The following is a 15,785-nucleotide window of genomic DNA, read 5'->3' on the forward strand; positions in this document are numbered from 1 at the left end:
AAAGGAGGTGACCATGAAAGCCTTGGTGTGCATTACTATGCCTTTCAGTTCGGTTTCACATTAATTATATGCAGGCAGTTAAAAACACACACACGCACGCACGCACACACACACACACACACACACACACACACACACACACACACACAAGCTAAAAAGCACAGTCTATGCGGCAAACAAATATGTGAGCTGACGCTTGTTTTGTGTGGGGCGGTAATCTATCACCAACCAAAAGGGCACAGACAGCCCTGGGCAGACGCGGACTTCAGTTCAACCCACGTTGCAGAATGGCAATAACGCTGCGCGCATGTAAGCACTGGAACGGTAGGAAAGGGCTCGGAGGGACGGTGGAGCTCCCGAAGAGAAGCCTTACCTTGGGGATGAAGCTCACTTCCCAGCCGTCAAACACGTGGTCGAAGGCCTGCCACTGGACCTCCACCGACGTCTCCGTGATGGATTTAAAGGACAAACCATCTGGATTCGAGAGATCTAGAAAGCAAAGATTGATGTGTCATTGGCTCCCATCTTGAGAAAGCTCAATAAATCACCATTACTGCCTGGAAAGGAAACACTATGCTCCCGCATTTTTCCCAGAACAGGAGACCAATGTGAAAGAATTGGTTCAGGAACATTGGTAGATGGCATATACTTGAACAAGTCTCCAGCAAATGCTACAAACAAATGCAATTTCCACCCATGCATTGATAAACCTTTATAGATGGGTTTATATGCCAAGCCCATAAAACACAGACAAACCTACAATATTCTTTATATTGTAAACAAACACAAGTAAAGCATATTGTAAACAAATCTTGCTGAGAATGTTGTCATCAAACATAGAGCTCAGAACAATAGTGCCACAATTTTATGAAGCAGTGGTTTATCAGAAGCAATTCTGGATATATGCCCAAGAAAATATAACATAGTGTCAGATTCCTAAAAGTATATTCTAAATGAAAGTATGACTGCATATGGTGCTTACTGAGTACCTTGAAATAAAAAAATATTTTAGAGTCTTTTTAACACGTCACTTCCTAATCTTTCTGTCCTCTCTTCACTCTCAGTCCGTAGGTCTAAATCCTATCAGCCATCCGTGATTATTGGTGTTAATATAAGCAGGAGCAGCTCATGTTGATAACAGCCAGATGCCAATTACACGGTGTGATTCCTTTCACATTTAATTTGTGGCTGTTTTCTTGATTAAATTATTTGCAATAACTCACGTGGCTGGGGCTTACCCGGTACTGGTTAATACCGTAATGTCTCACGTGGCTGGGGCTTACCCAGTACTGGTTAATACTGTAATGTCTCACGTGGCTGGGGCTTACCCAGTACTGGTTAATACTGTAATGTCTCACGTGGCTGGGGCTTACCCGGTACTGGTTAATACTGTAATGTCTCACGTGGCTGGGGCTTACCCAGTACTGGTTAATACTGTAATGTCTCACGTGGCTGGGGCTTACTTGGTACTGGTTAATACTGGGTTTTTGGACTGGTTTTTGGACTATTAACTATGAGGGGTGTGCTGTGTTATCCTGGCTGGTGTTTTTTTGCTGTACATGGCTGTCAGGCAGGATTGCGAGTGAAGTGCCCCTCAGCACTCTGCCTGTCTGGCAATGGCACCCAGCAGGTGGCAGTCATTTAATCATATCCTGTTGGCAAAGAAAGCCAGTTGTGTTTGTGTGTGTGTGCGTGTATGTGTGTACAAGCGAGTGTGTGTGTGTGTGTGTGGTGTTCTATAAAGTGAGTCATATCCTGTAGCAGCAGAGAGGCACACTCACGGGTGTGTGTGTGTGTGTGTGTGTGTGTGTGGAGGGACGCTCACAGGTGGAGACGAGGATACTCGCTGGGACACTGATCACGTCGGTAATCACGGCGTAAACGTTGATGTTGTACTCCAGACCCGCCTCCAGATCCCCGATGCTGCTATTGGTCACGCTTCCTTGAACCCGCAACTCCATCTGGACACCACCAGGGCTTGTGGGAATGTAAGTGATCAGGTAGTCCGTTACAACCGATGACCCCTCCCACTCCACTTCGATGGTATGTTCCGTCACTCCTCGAACCCGCAGATTCATAGGTGATGCCACTGTGGAGACAGAAAAGGGGGAAATGTGTTGGCGAATCATACAAATTTGTTTTCTTACACTAAACTAAGGACAGAGTGAAATGTAAACCTTTAAAATGGTGAGATGACATTTGATTTACAGCTAATGGTATTTTAATCAGCTAACCTTGTTCGATTCATCCTGCTATTTAGGTGTATGAAATATGGAATATTGTACACACCTGCTGTCTACTGACAAATGTCAGTAACTCTGGATAGACTATCTAGTAAAAACAGAAACAGTTTCTATCCTAACAGCAATTCTATTATTCAACATTTATATATGAGGGGTGTAAAGAATGAATCACCATTTGTGCACTTGAAACTGGAATATTCTAGCATTATCATACATGACACTTTGTTTTGATCTTTTCATTTGTGTTTTATTTTCTGTATCTTGATTTATCTTTATTTCATTGTTCTCCTGAAATGTGTGAGTGTGTATCTGGGGCTGGATCAGAAAGAGGTCATTTTAATTAGCAACGTGGGACCCGGCCATCTGTGACGGAGAGTGAGAGGCAGCGCGCCGTTATTCTCAGGTGCATCTGGCCGCACTGCTCCATAAAGCCGGCGATACATTACGAAATGCAAATCCAACCTCTCATAAACCCAAGCTGTGGAATGGCAGTGCTGGCAATGTTCGTGAGAGAGAGAGAGGGGGAGAGTGAGAGAGTGAGAGAGAGAGAGAGAGAGAGAGAGAGAGAGTGAGAGAGAGAGAGAGAGAGAGAGAGAGAGAGAGAGAGAGAGCAGATTCCTCTGTCTCAGTGGGGGGCGGTGAGAAGCCCCCAGGAGACACTGTACATGTGAGAAAGCGATTCCCCATGTGCCTGACAGTTGCCCTCTCTGCTCCTCCTACTCCAGCGACCCCTCAAAGGGGAGGGGGAGGGGTCTCTCGGTACACACTCAGCCAAATGTCCTACTCCACTGTCCTCTCTGTACTGCTTTAAGTGGCGTGTCGGAGTCGTTCTTTCTGACCGAGCACCGCGGAGGAACGGCAGACAGCCTGGGACTTGGCAGCTGCTTGACTGGATGCACTTTGCAAACTCAGGCAAAGTAAGACCCAGTTGGACAAGTTCAGGTGGGAGGAGAACATCTTTAATGGGAACTAAACCAGTGGATGTGGGAGCTCTGAACAACCAGGACTCCCCCCGTAGAGCAGCGTGGGCCCCAAGTCATGGGCTGAGGCCGACACACGGACACACAAACACACTCTCCAGCAGGGCAAACCACAAACACAGCTCTCTGCCAGCACCGAGACCCGAACTACAGCGGGTTGGTGTGTGACGCAGGAAGAGGCGTCTCTTTCTGCGTTAAAAACGGAGTTAATTCTGACTGGAGTCGGAGTTTACTCTGATTTTAGTCAGAGTTCAGACTAACTGGAGGTGGAGTTAATTCTAATTGGAGGCGGAGTTATGTGGTTGTCTGCATCAGGAGGTAGAGCTGCTAATTTCTACAAAACGAGAAACAAAGAAGAGACACAGTTAGTGTCCAGCTGCTGGATCCCCTTCAGTTATGTGATTTCTACGGAAATACCACAAGGTGTGACTGAGGTAGCTGCAGCAAACACCACACCAGTCCAGCCTAACATCGCCTCAGCAGTGTCCAGCAGGTATGGATGTATCTGTGGAGACTAGCGAGTGCCACGTTTATTTCCCAGATCCTGGACAGCTAAATCTCGGACGGCTCTGTTAGGAAGGGGAGATGAGGAACTCTGAGACATGGACCAGCACTTTAAGGCACCTTGGCACCTAAAAAAATGAATCCCTGGTCCTTATGAAACTTTGTTGACCGTAGTCAGCTTTAGAAATACCAGCGTTTTTCAGTCCACACACATGCCATAGCTTGGCCCTAGTGCCTAGCTTGGGAAACGCAAATTTATTCTGTTTGAATTTCAAAGTTAATTCATCTCTCACTTCACAGAATTGTTGTGCTGTGCACTGTCACATGTCTGAATGTTAAATGTCCCCCCTATAGTCCTTCTGGTCTATTGAAATGAGAAAACAGGGCTAAATAATTGAAGGCAAAGCCCTATTGTCGTAAACCTTCTCTTTAGTAAACCAACTTCTGAACCTGTGAATGCTGGAAGAATTAAAGCGCCCAGCTCTGTATATGTGGACCCCCTCCCACACTCGGGTCTCCTAATTGCAGTGAAATAAGCAATTTTGCTGCAAACAGATCTGACTGAAGCGCGATCGCTAACATGACTTGCCCTGTCTCTCAAATCTCCATGCTGCCACTTGATGGAGACGCTGGCGTCTGCCGAAGGAGGCTTTACTGGGCACTGCCACATGCGGGCGAGCCGGGTCACGAACTGCCTCAGCCCGGGGGCACGTTCGCCGCCCTGGAAGGGACTTCAGACGAATTAATGCTAGTGGGTGCCAGCTGTCAGATACAGCAGCCAGCTGCATTGGCGATGGGATGTGTGTGTGATGTGTGTGTGTATGTGTGTGTGTATGTGTGTGTGTATGTGTGTGTGAGCTGTAAGACGTGTTCGCATGTTTCACCATTAAAGATAACCTTAACATTCTTAAGAATAAGGAGGTCACAGAAAAATATCTTTGTAATCATTACAAGTATCTTCCTTAAAAAGGTCAGTTAATTTTCTTTCAAATAACATTGAAAAAACCCACCAACCCCATGTTGTGTTATTTATTTATTTACTGTTTTCTAGCGGAAGAGCAGTAAGTGGACAGAACGCTGACGTTGCATTTTGTTTTGACACAGTCAGCGTATCACTAAGTGCCTGTTAAGACACGGAGATAGAAATGGACAGAACGCCTTCAGGATGTGTTCACTACCCATAATGCATTTCACACGTACACATCCAACTCTGTCTCCAACAACAGGCTTCCGGCTTCAGGACAGAGACTAGACCAATGTTTAAAATGAACCAGCCAACGGGAAGTCTGGGCTTTAAAGGAGCGTTCTGCTTTCCAAGTTCGCATGTTGGGAAATGTCTGGAAATGTCTGTCTGGCAGGCTGCACTGTGCTCCGCAAGAAAGAGTGAGCGGATTTAGAATTGCCTGGCTGGCAATGAGGCAAGCCGAATCTACGAGGAATTTCGTGGCAGTATTTCTGGAACACTATAGTGATCAGCAATTATTTTTCACAACTTCTGAAAGCTTACATGTTGCTGTAGGATAATCCGAGCATCGTTGCATAATTAAGGAAGACATTCAAAATGTATGGTGAGCTGTTTCAGGGTTTAGTAGGTGTGGCCGAGAGCCTCTGACCTGCTGCGCAGTCGTCCCCCGCATAGCCGTCCTGGCACAAGCAGAATCCGGCCCTGCAATCGCCCTTTTGGCTGCAGTTGTTGGCGCAGAAGACGCGGGAGCAATCTTCTCCCAGGAACCCCGAGCGGCAGTGGCACGTGCCGTTGAGGCAGACGCCCTGGTGAGAACAGTCGTTCAGACACCTCCCCATGGAGCAGTCCTCCCCCTCGAAGGCCTCCTCGCACACACACTCGCCGTCGATGCAAAGGCCGCGCTCCGAGCAGTCGCCGGGGCAACGCGCCTCCGAGCAGTTCTCGCCTCCGAAGTCCCGGTCGCACATGCACTCGCCCTCCACGCACACGCCCTGTCCGGAGCAGTCATCCGGGCAACGCAGCTCCGAGCAGTTCTTTCCTGTCCAGCCCTCCTCGCACACGCAGCCGCAGATGTCGACGCTGAAGGTGCCATGACGGCCGCACTGGGAATCGGGCTCCGGGTGACCTGAGACGGAAAACAGAGCACAGGTGTGATATACCTGCAGCAGAAAATAAGTGTGACATTCCTGCCAAACTGCCGCTGAAAACAGAAAGCAGGTGACATACTAGACAACACGGGGAAAATTATACCTGCTGACCTGTGGCAGAACTCAGGTGTGATATACCTGACAATCTCTAGCAGAACTCCGGTGCGATATAACTTGACCTGCAGTACAACACAGGTGTGATATACCGACTGCATGTTGCCAGTGTCTGGTGTTCAGTGACGACATTGCTCACAGTTTCCTCAATCTAAACAGAAGATGACCCAGAACCACCAATTCACAAGTGATACGACATGCTGCAATGTCATTAGCACGAGCAAACATAGCTTCACTTGCTCGCTTCTTCCTTGACATCCGGAAACACCTGGGAATGCGTTAGCTCCACCCTAAACGAATGGGGGGGACAGACCTTTGCAACAATCTCCTACAACCTTCAAGAATCTCAGTAACCTCCTACTCGGCCTCGTTTGTTTAGTTCAGCGTGACGTCGCCCTCCCTACGCTGCGCCTTCCGCCGGCTCCACTACCCCTGCGGGCCTCCGCCAGGTTGCCGTGCAGGTGCACATCCTCCAAAGTGCACCTCGGAGACGTTAAACGAGCGTGACACCACATCGTCCACAACGCCGGTGTCTCGGTAGACTCCTCTATTTAGCCATGAAGACACACACCAGCAGGAAAAGAGACGGAAGGCGATCCCTAAACTCTAATTCAGGGCCTTTATATTAATTCTGTCCTTTCTGTCTGCTGAATAAAATAAGGCAGGATAAATCTCAAATAATGCTGGGTAAATGGCGCATGCTTCTTCCAGGCAGTGCATCTAGATCTAAGCCTAACTGAGGTTTGTGCAGGTGATCCAGTTGAATAAGAGATGGATCACTGTACCACACTCCTCACGTTCGTAAAGACTTCGGTTTTTAAGGCTGTAGACTGAAAGGCAGCGTTAGGCTTGGTGGTATCGATTGACATTACAGACATTACAGACCTGCTGTAATCATCTTTATGAATTCCTATTTCAGCGCTCAGTTATGTCTCAAAGTGTCGAAAACGTTGTGCAAATTATTATTATGCGTACACGTCGCGCATGGTTCCCTCAAACCTAGCTGTAAGTCAAGAAAAATAATTACCACAAAGTGATTTCCATTAAGTAAACTGGTTCCATTAAGTTAATTGGCGTTTCCGCTCCGGAAGGTTTTCGGCGTCTGCGTGTCTGGGTAATCGCGGCTGTGACTCACCTAGAGAGGCGCTCTCGTCGCCGCCGCCGCACCGGACGCGGAGCAGAGATACCTCCCTCTCCAGCGTCTCGATTCTGCTGACCAGCTGCAGCAGTGCGACTGAGGCGGGGCACCCGCATGTCTGCATGGGGATGTTGATGTGGTGGGTGAAGGTGATCTGGCTCTCCGAGTCCATCGGCTGCTCCGCGTGCTCTGCCGGGGCCTTGTCCGCCCAGGCCGGGCCCTTTGGTTCAGGCCCCGTGTTGGCGTCTAGGTCCACGGAGCACAGGGCTTCCAGGGGGACGTTGATGTTATACACGTGGTTGAAGACCATGGGTTGGCTCTGGTTGCCAGGGAGACCGCCGCCGTCGGACGTTTGCCGCCTGACCCTTGCGGTGCGGACGAGTTTGCCGTCAGGGCTCGGTGTGGCAGGGACAGCGAGAAATAGCAGAGTCAGGCCAAGCAGAGAAGCCTCCGGCAACATGGTGCGCATGCACATCTCGGCTCGACGCGCAGGGTCTCACACACACTGCTGGCTGGGCCTGGAGCTGTGAAGCGAAGAGGGTGATTTTAGGGAGTGAGTGGGACACTTCCATTCAGCATGCGGTTCCACAGTAGGTTAATCCTGTCATTTCAAAAGTTTGTGAGGCTCACACCGCAGTTTTTGAGTAATCCAGAAAGGGAAGGCGACCAAAATAACTTGTTGCTATAGCGCATTTATTCTCCAGAGCTTTGGGGATTTTGTCATAGGCCTGTAATCTGTTCTTTTACCGTACTGAGGGCAAAAGCAGACTGACGAAGGATAGGGACTGAGGAAGAGGATGCTAGCACCTGCTGCTCAGGGACAGATTATTATTAGTAGTAGTATTATTACTATTATTATTATTACTATTATTATTGCATACATTATTATTATTATTATTATTATTATTATTATTATATACATTATTATTAATATTATATTATTATTGTATTATTATTATTATTATCATTATTGTTATTACTGTGATTATTATTATTATTATTATTATTATTACTGCATACATTATTATTATATCCATTATATTATAATTATTATAATATTATTATTGTATTATTATTATTGTTGTATTATTATTATTATTATTATTATTTGACTGTATATAAACTGTGACATTTTCCATCTTTATTTGACTATTCTGCACATTCATGACTTTTATCACCATTTAAGCAGCGGAGCAAAAAATCTGAGCACAAACACACACACTCACTCACACACACGCACACACACACACGCACACACACACAGAGTTCTGCATGAGTGTCCTTACCAAGTTGTGCAGAGTGCTGAGGAGCTCACCAAACAGCACATGTGGGGCAGAACTAGTCCAATGCATTCTGTTACTCCACTCTGAATAAAGATTCAAATCAATTTCTGGAAGCACAGTAACCCCAGCTCCTACTGTTTCAAAGAGATGAACACTGAAACACGCCCTCTCATCTGGTTAGCCCTGAAGCAGAACACACTCTCACACCGACCAACACACAACCTCAGGACTTCGATACCCTTTCCCTGAGAATTCAGCCCACACCAATCAACACAAAAAAGAAAACAAATTAAATTACTGGACTGAAACGACCAAAAGCCAGAGGATGCTTGAGTGCTGTCTGTCCCTCCACTGAGAACACATATTCACATTTAGCTGACACATTTATCCAAACAGACTTACAATTATGACTGAATACATTTTGACTAATTGAGAGTTAAGGGTCTTGCTCAGGGGTCCAACAGTGACAACCTGGCAGTGGTGGGACTTGAACTGGCAACCTTCTGATTACTAGTCAAGTACTTTAACCACAAACAGACAAGAACTGTGGGCAGGTGCAGACTGAGGACCCACAGCCTGGTAGTAGAGACGGGACAGACACAGACGCACCCGGCCACCCAAACAGAGGAGACAGAGCTGCACTTCCTCAACACCTGCAGCCAACACACACACACACACGTTCTACCCCAGATTACAAACGCTTCAGCGAGGATTTAAAACACCGGACAGTGATCAATTAACACAGATCTTACTGGGAAGGAACGGAGAGCCTGCAACACTCGCGACAAAAGATGTCTGCTTGTCACAGACAGTGGGAAGAGTCAGGTCATCAATGATGCCACACATTAAAATAGATCATATATATATATACAAAGAGATTGAGAGAGAGAGAGAGAGAGAGAGAGAGAGAGAGAGAGAGAGAGAGCGAGAGAGCGAGAGAGAGCGAAATAGAGAGAGAGAGAGAGATAGAGAGAGAGAGAGAGAGAGAGAGAGAGAGCGAGATAGAGCGAGCCCATAAAAGAACAGATTCTGGCATTTGGGTTTGTCTTCCCTGATGAAACACGACAAAAGCAGCCAGCCAGTGCTGCCCGGCTGATCAGAGTCTGATGAAGGGACAGAAAGATTTTACAGATCGGAGTAAACAACCTTCATTCTGCCAGGGCCCGGCGTCTGGAAGCTTCTCCCGAACTGAGTGGTGCATCTGAACCCACGAGGACACTCCTCGCAGGACATGCCGACAGGCTAATATGTCTTCAACGAATCCAGTCACACCACATCCTCTCAGTCTATGTTCAGCTTCGAGATTGTCTGCTTCTCGGAGGTTAGCTTGCTTAAAATTGAAGTCATAGAACTGGCAGCCCCTCCTGAGTCAACCTACAGGCAAACATGACTCCAGTGGCTCAATTGCCACTTAGCTATGGCAATGGTCCTAAGCGCAGGTGGTTTATTTCTACCCCCCCACACACACACACACAAACACCCCCCACACATACAAACACCCCCCACACACACACAAACACCCTCTCTCTCACATACATACACAAATACACATATGCACACAATCACACAACCCCCTCTCTCTATCACACACAGACAAATATCCTATCTTTTGTACACCCACATACTCTCTGTCACACACACACACACACACACACACAGACACACACACACACACACACACACACACACACACACACACACTAAAGGATCTCGTCAGAACACAAGCCATTTAACCCTGAACAAATACACATAAGTGAGAACTCATCAAACAGAACTTCACAGCACCGACCGCACACATTTCAGTAGTATATTCCACCTTAAACACCCGAGTCAGAGCAGGAACTGTTAAACTCGACCGCATTCTTAAAAATAACAGCCTTTTCTGTCAGTCCCCGCCCCAAAATCGCCCATATCACAAACGCATTTTCTCCCCCTCCGCTTTTTGCATTTAAACTCCGAGATTTATTAAATGGATTTTCCATGGTCCGCTGCGTTCCCTAATGGGACAGCTCTGTCATTATCACCCGTGGCGTGGAGGCCTCCCATCTAACTGCAGCTTTGGTGCAGGGGCATTGGGATTGGGTCACTCGCACATCTGCTCGGTGCTGCTCCCTTTAGAGCAGTGGCTGATGGGAAAGCTCCATTTGGCCATGGGGCCCAGCCCCCCCCAAGCCTTTGAAGAGGCCTGGGTTGTCATCAGAAGCACAATTAATAGTGCTTTCTATTAGAAAGCCGCAGCAGCACAAGGCTTGGCCGCACTCTTCCCCCCAATATCCCAATTTATTCTTCAAGAGTGCACTTTTTTTTTTTTTCTTTTGCAAGCATTTCTCCTTTCATTCTGTTAATGGCAGCTCTCACACTCGGGTGGTAATTAGGGATGATAGCCTGGAGGTTGACAGGACTGCAGCTCTTTGTGTGCATGCCATTCGCCGGGCCGCCATGCTGGCGGAGGCGTTTCGGCTCGCCGTGGCATAAGAGGGGCGGAGATGGTGAGATGGTAATACCTATAGCCGGCGCTGCATCTCAACCTACGGCAGCTCGCATGGTGAATAGAGTTTGGGGTTTTGCGCTGGTAAGACTGAACTGGTCCTGAGAATTGCAGTAGTGCTACTTTACCTCTGCCAACAGCTATAACAGACCATGCATCTGGGAATCCTCAGCTGACTACTAGGATGAATCGAGTTTGGGGTGTATCGAGTTTGGAGTGAATAAAGTTTGGGGTGAATAGAGTTTGGGTTGAATCGAGTGTGGGGTGAATCGAGTGTGGGGTGAATTGTGTGTGGGGTGAATCGTGATGAATCACTGCTACTGTTTTATCCTTTGAACTTCTGCTGTATTGTTACTTAACGAGTAACGAGTGCAAATGTAAGGTATGTAGATAACAGAGTAAAGAATAAAGGTCCTGAGACACTTATGATTCCTGGCACTTGACAAAAAATCAATGCAGTATATCTAAACTAATGTGCCATTGGGTCATTCCTCAAGAGACGGAGCCCTTTGTTCTTATAGAACCCAAAAGATAAATGAGGGCTTGTCAATGACAGCAATTTAGTCCAAGTCTAGATATGCCAAATGGGAGAAAGAGCATTCTTTATTCTGCCAGAGAACCCTGGAACCAGAACGGAGTGTATGCACATTCTCCACCCCTGATGGGAGACCCAGAACTGTGCCTGCGAGCTAATAAGCTTTGGCACCTCGGCACCTGAGTGGACAAGCAGTGACCAGAGATCGATAGCTGTCTATTTTTCGCAACTGACCCGGCCTGTCCCACGACACGCTGCGAGTGATCCTCATCCTGCACATGCCCAGACGGGACACAGAAGCAGCAGAAACAGGCAGGAACGCGGGACGCACCGGGGCTGTCCGAGCCTCCTTTGTGAACACAAAGACAAACTTTTTTGGTGAAAAAAAACTTTTAATATAAGCAGTGAGATGAAGAAATCTTCTTATGTTTGGAGAAAGTTTCACTCCTTTGCTCCTTGTGAGAAATGTGTCATCGAGATGACACACTCTTCATCTCCGTATCGTCTTTTAAACAAAAGCAGTAACCTCCCAGATGACAAGTGTAAATTCAACGCTCCACACTCCGAGGCCTTTTCTAGCCAACAAAAGCGAGGATGAAAAAAAAATACTTTCGATGAATATTTCAAAAGGACTTCTGCATTTCTGCTCACAGGGTTCGCAATTACATATAACGAAAAAGGACACGGCATTGTTGCGTATGCTAAACTCAACAACTCAAAGTAGAGTCATGAGAATCGGGTTACGTATGCCGTGACGATCCTTCTGCCCCTGAGCCAGCACTATCTCCATCAAACCCAGGGCATGGATCCCAACAGCACCAACGTTTATTCCGTCGCCTACTGGACCTTGGACCTTTATTTTGTAAATCTATCCCGGGCAGTCCACCACGCACATGTCCACAGTAAGAACCAATCATAGGTGGTTTTTTTGGCTCAGGGAATGTAAATCTGTGGGTGGGTTCCAGCCTAGGTGTGTCAGGCGCCTCAGGGAAACTTTTTCCATGTCTTCAGTCACGATCTGGGCCGGCTGGCAGTGCAGAGCAAGAATACAGTGCACAGTAGATACGTGATAAGTGCTGGAAGGCTACACGTTGTTCAGGCAACAGCAGGTCAATGAAAGCATTAACCTCTCGCCCAGATAACGGAGGGGGGAGGATTTGTCATCCCCGCCACGAATCTGGGAAGGCCTTGCCGATAATGGGAAGATAGCGGCCATACCGCTGCGCCTCACTTTTATGCGCGCTGGGGCCAGTTTAATTTGACCCCCTGTAAACAAGCCTCGAGAGGGCAAAATAAACAAAGAGAAAAATGAGAACTTTATGGTGACAGTGTCTGCCTGCTGCTTTTGCTTCCTGCTTTAAGTTTAACAAACTTAAAGTCTTCTGTGTACTGTCTTGGACAATAAGTCAAAAACACTGCAGTTTGCAGTGTGGAAATACCCCCAGGGCCAGGGTCAGTAATTACTTGGTGCGTGTTGTGGTAGATTCAGTCAGATCAGCAAATATTTCGGAAATTTAAAAGAAAATTGCCACAAATTTTCAAAAACAATAGTGGAAGGAATATACTGGATTAATTCACTTTCATTACAGCTGAACCTTGAAATGAAACCCTACCCCTAACCCTACCCCTAACCCTAACACTACCTCTACCCCAACACAAGCCCCAACCCCAACGCTACCCCTAACCCTAACACTACCCCTAACTCCTACCCCAACCCTAACACTACCTCTACCCTTAACCTTACCCCTAATCCTAACACTACCTCTATCCCAACCCTAACACTACCTCTACCCCAACACAAGCCCCAACCCCAACGCTACCCCAACCCTACCCCAAACCCTAACCCTAACCCTAACACTACCCCTAATCCTAATATGTAATCTGTCTGAATCATCAGAGCTGAATTGTCCTTGTAATGATTTTGCTCATATTCACCTGCATCTATTTATTACACACACACACAACACACACTCAGGCATTCATCCATACACTCCCCTCCCCACACACACATACACAAACACACAATTCCCATTTCCCCAAAAGTATCTTACACAAGCTATTACATGCCACTTCCGTATAATGTATGCAAACCGCATTGATGTTTGCTCGTAGTGCTGTGCTGTGCTTGAGAGCATCGGTGTTCTCCAACAGAGCGATGCTCCGTATATCACTGTCACCATTTCTAGGTTCAGACTCAAGCCGCCCCACACCGTTCCGACTCCTGCCAGGATGTCGAGGGCGGTGCTTTGGACGTTTCCTGTCCTGCTGCCTCTGTGCCTCTGTGCCTCTGTCAGGCTGCAAGCAGACAGCAGTCTTATGGCAGTTAGAGCTGATTCAACCTACAACCCATCTCACTGGACTTTCAGTCACAACTAATGTGGCTAATAGTCTGCAGAGATGTCCCCAACTAAATTCATCCCAAACCTGATTCATCCCAGACCTGATTCATCCCAAACCTGATTCATCCCCGACTCAATTCATCCCAAACCTGATTCATCCCAAACCTGATTCATCCCCGACTCAATTCATCCCAAACCTGATTTATCCCAGACCTGATTCATCCCAAATTCAATTAATCCCAAACATGATTCATCCCAAACCTGATTCATCCCAAACTTGATTCATCCCAAACCTGATTCATCCCAAACCTGATTCATCCCAAACTCAATTCATCCCAAACTCAATTCATCCCAAACCTGATTTATCCCAGACCTGATTCATCCCAAATTCAATTAATCCCAAACATGATTCATCCCAAACTTGATTCATCCCAAACCTGATTCATCCCAAATTCAATTAATCCCAAACATGATTCATCCCAAACTTGATTCATCCCAAACCTGATTCATCCCAAACCTGATTCATCCCAAACTCAATTCATCCCAAACTCAATTCATCCCAAACTTGATTCATCCCAAACTCAATTCATCCCATACTTTATTCATTCTGAACTCGACTCACCCCACACTCAATTCATCCCAAACTTGATTCGGCCACCCTCATCCAAAGCTAGATTTGGCTTCACAGCATAGCATTGTGGGAACTAATTCATTCTCCCCAGCAAAGCCTAACACATCAGAGTAGTTAGAGGCGCTGGTCTTCAGAACCAGCATGTACGAGAACAGCAACGATGCATTACGAACGCTACGCACACAATACTTACCGCAAGGCTGCAGTCCTGTTCCTATGGTACAGGATAAAAATCACCCACTGTTGTGGGCGATCTTTCTGTGTTCTGATGTAAATAGTGTACAAAAAAATTAATCACCATCTACATGATCATTAAAACCTTATAAAATTTTAAAAATCGAAATAATTCATTTTTGTTAGGACCCAGCTCTTTGACCGTGGCGAATGGGCAGTTTTGTAGGTCTGATTTCACTGTCCCGTGGATCATGTCCATCAACTGCTGATATACATGTCATCATCTTACAGGACGTGGGCGATGGCGTCTGTCCACTGTACTGATACCTCATGTCACGATGAAAAGAACACAATGACAAATCCTGGAGGAGAGGCTGGTACCTTACTGATCTCTTTACCACTCTGCTGAACCCCCCCCCCCCCTCTCTCGCTCTCTTTCTTTCTATTTCTCTCTCTGTCCTTATTTCCCCCCAACCCCCACCCTGTTGTTTTTCTGGCCTGTCTCAAAGATGTCTGTGTTATCTTCTCTGTGTGTGTGTGTGCAGAGGTGTAGGGGCCGACTGCCTAACCCCTATTTGCACAGGTTAATGTGCAAACACCCCGACACAATGACTGCAGACGAGAAGCTGGGATTTCTCTCTCTTCCTCTCTCTCGCTTTCTTTCCCTCTGCGTCACACCTTCCGCCGGCACAGGACAGCTCAGCTCCACAACATAACCATTCTGTTCTCATTACTCCTGCAGCGCAGCCAAATTGCCTTTTGTCTTTCAGGATCATTGGGCCCTGTTCATTTCCAGCACCTGCGACCCAGCAGGTTTTTAAACCCCCATCATTCTCTCCGCCCGCGTCCCCGCGCCACTGCTAACCGAGGCATACGGAGACACTAGCAAACCGAGGTTCAGGAAACAAAATAGCCTTCCAGTGGACTTACGGCACAGTTCTGGACTTACGGGCACTGGGAATACCACCGTCACTGTTTACGTTGCATTTGAATGAGTGGCAATTGAGTTTACGTTGCATTTGAATGAGTGGTCAGGATTGGGTGAAAGATCACAATTTAAAACATTTCCTCATCTTTCTACATCTTTTGGGGAATGCGTATGTCTACCCTGCCCTGCGCGCTTCCACGGTCGGTCCCGCTGTTCCGTGCGGCTGCCTTTTCATTTCACAGTGCTCGGCCGAGAAACTTTTCAAAAAAACCAAGAAAACTCTGAAATGATGGTGAAATGATTCCGCATAAATACA

The 15,785-nt window shown here is 47.0% G+C and overlaps 1 protein-coding gene across 2 annotated transcripts in view; it reads right to left on the bottom strand.

Moving 5' to 3' along the window:
* tnr (tenascin R (restrictin, janusin)) overlaps window positions 1–15,785 on the bottom strand; it is a 110,833-nt gene that overhangs the window by 32,281 nt on the left and 62,767 nt on the right. For both annotated transcript variants that reach the window (XM_035536376.1, XM_027011367.2), the window contains 4 exons: window positions 7,089–7,615; window positions 5,341–5,817; window positions 1,826–2,089; window positions 374–489 (listed from right to left, as the gene is read on the bottom strand). In XM_035536376.1, the coding sequence (XP_035392269.1) occupies window positions 374–489; window positions 1,826–2,089; window positions 5,341–5,817; window positions 7,089–7,566 (1,335 nt within the window). In that variant the 5' untranslated portion in view covers window positions 7,567–7,615. The remainder of the gene's footprint in view (window positions 1–373; window positions 490–1,825; window positions 2,090–5,340; window positions 5,818–7,088; window positions 7,616–15,785) is intronic.

The sequence above is a fragment of the Electrophorus electricus genome, chromosome 18, assembly GCF_013358815.1.
Source record: "Electrophorus electricus isolate fEleEle1 chromosome 18, fEleEle1.pri, whole genome shotgun sequence".
Classification (NCBI taxonomy): Eukaryota; Metazoa; Chordata; class Actinopteri; order Gymnotiformes; family Gymnotidae; genus Electrophorus; species Electrophorus electricus.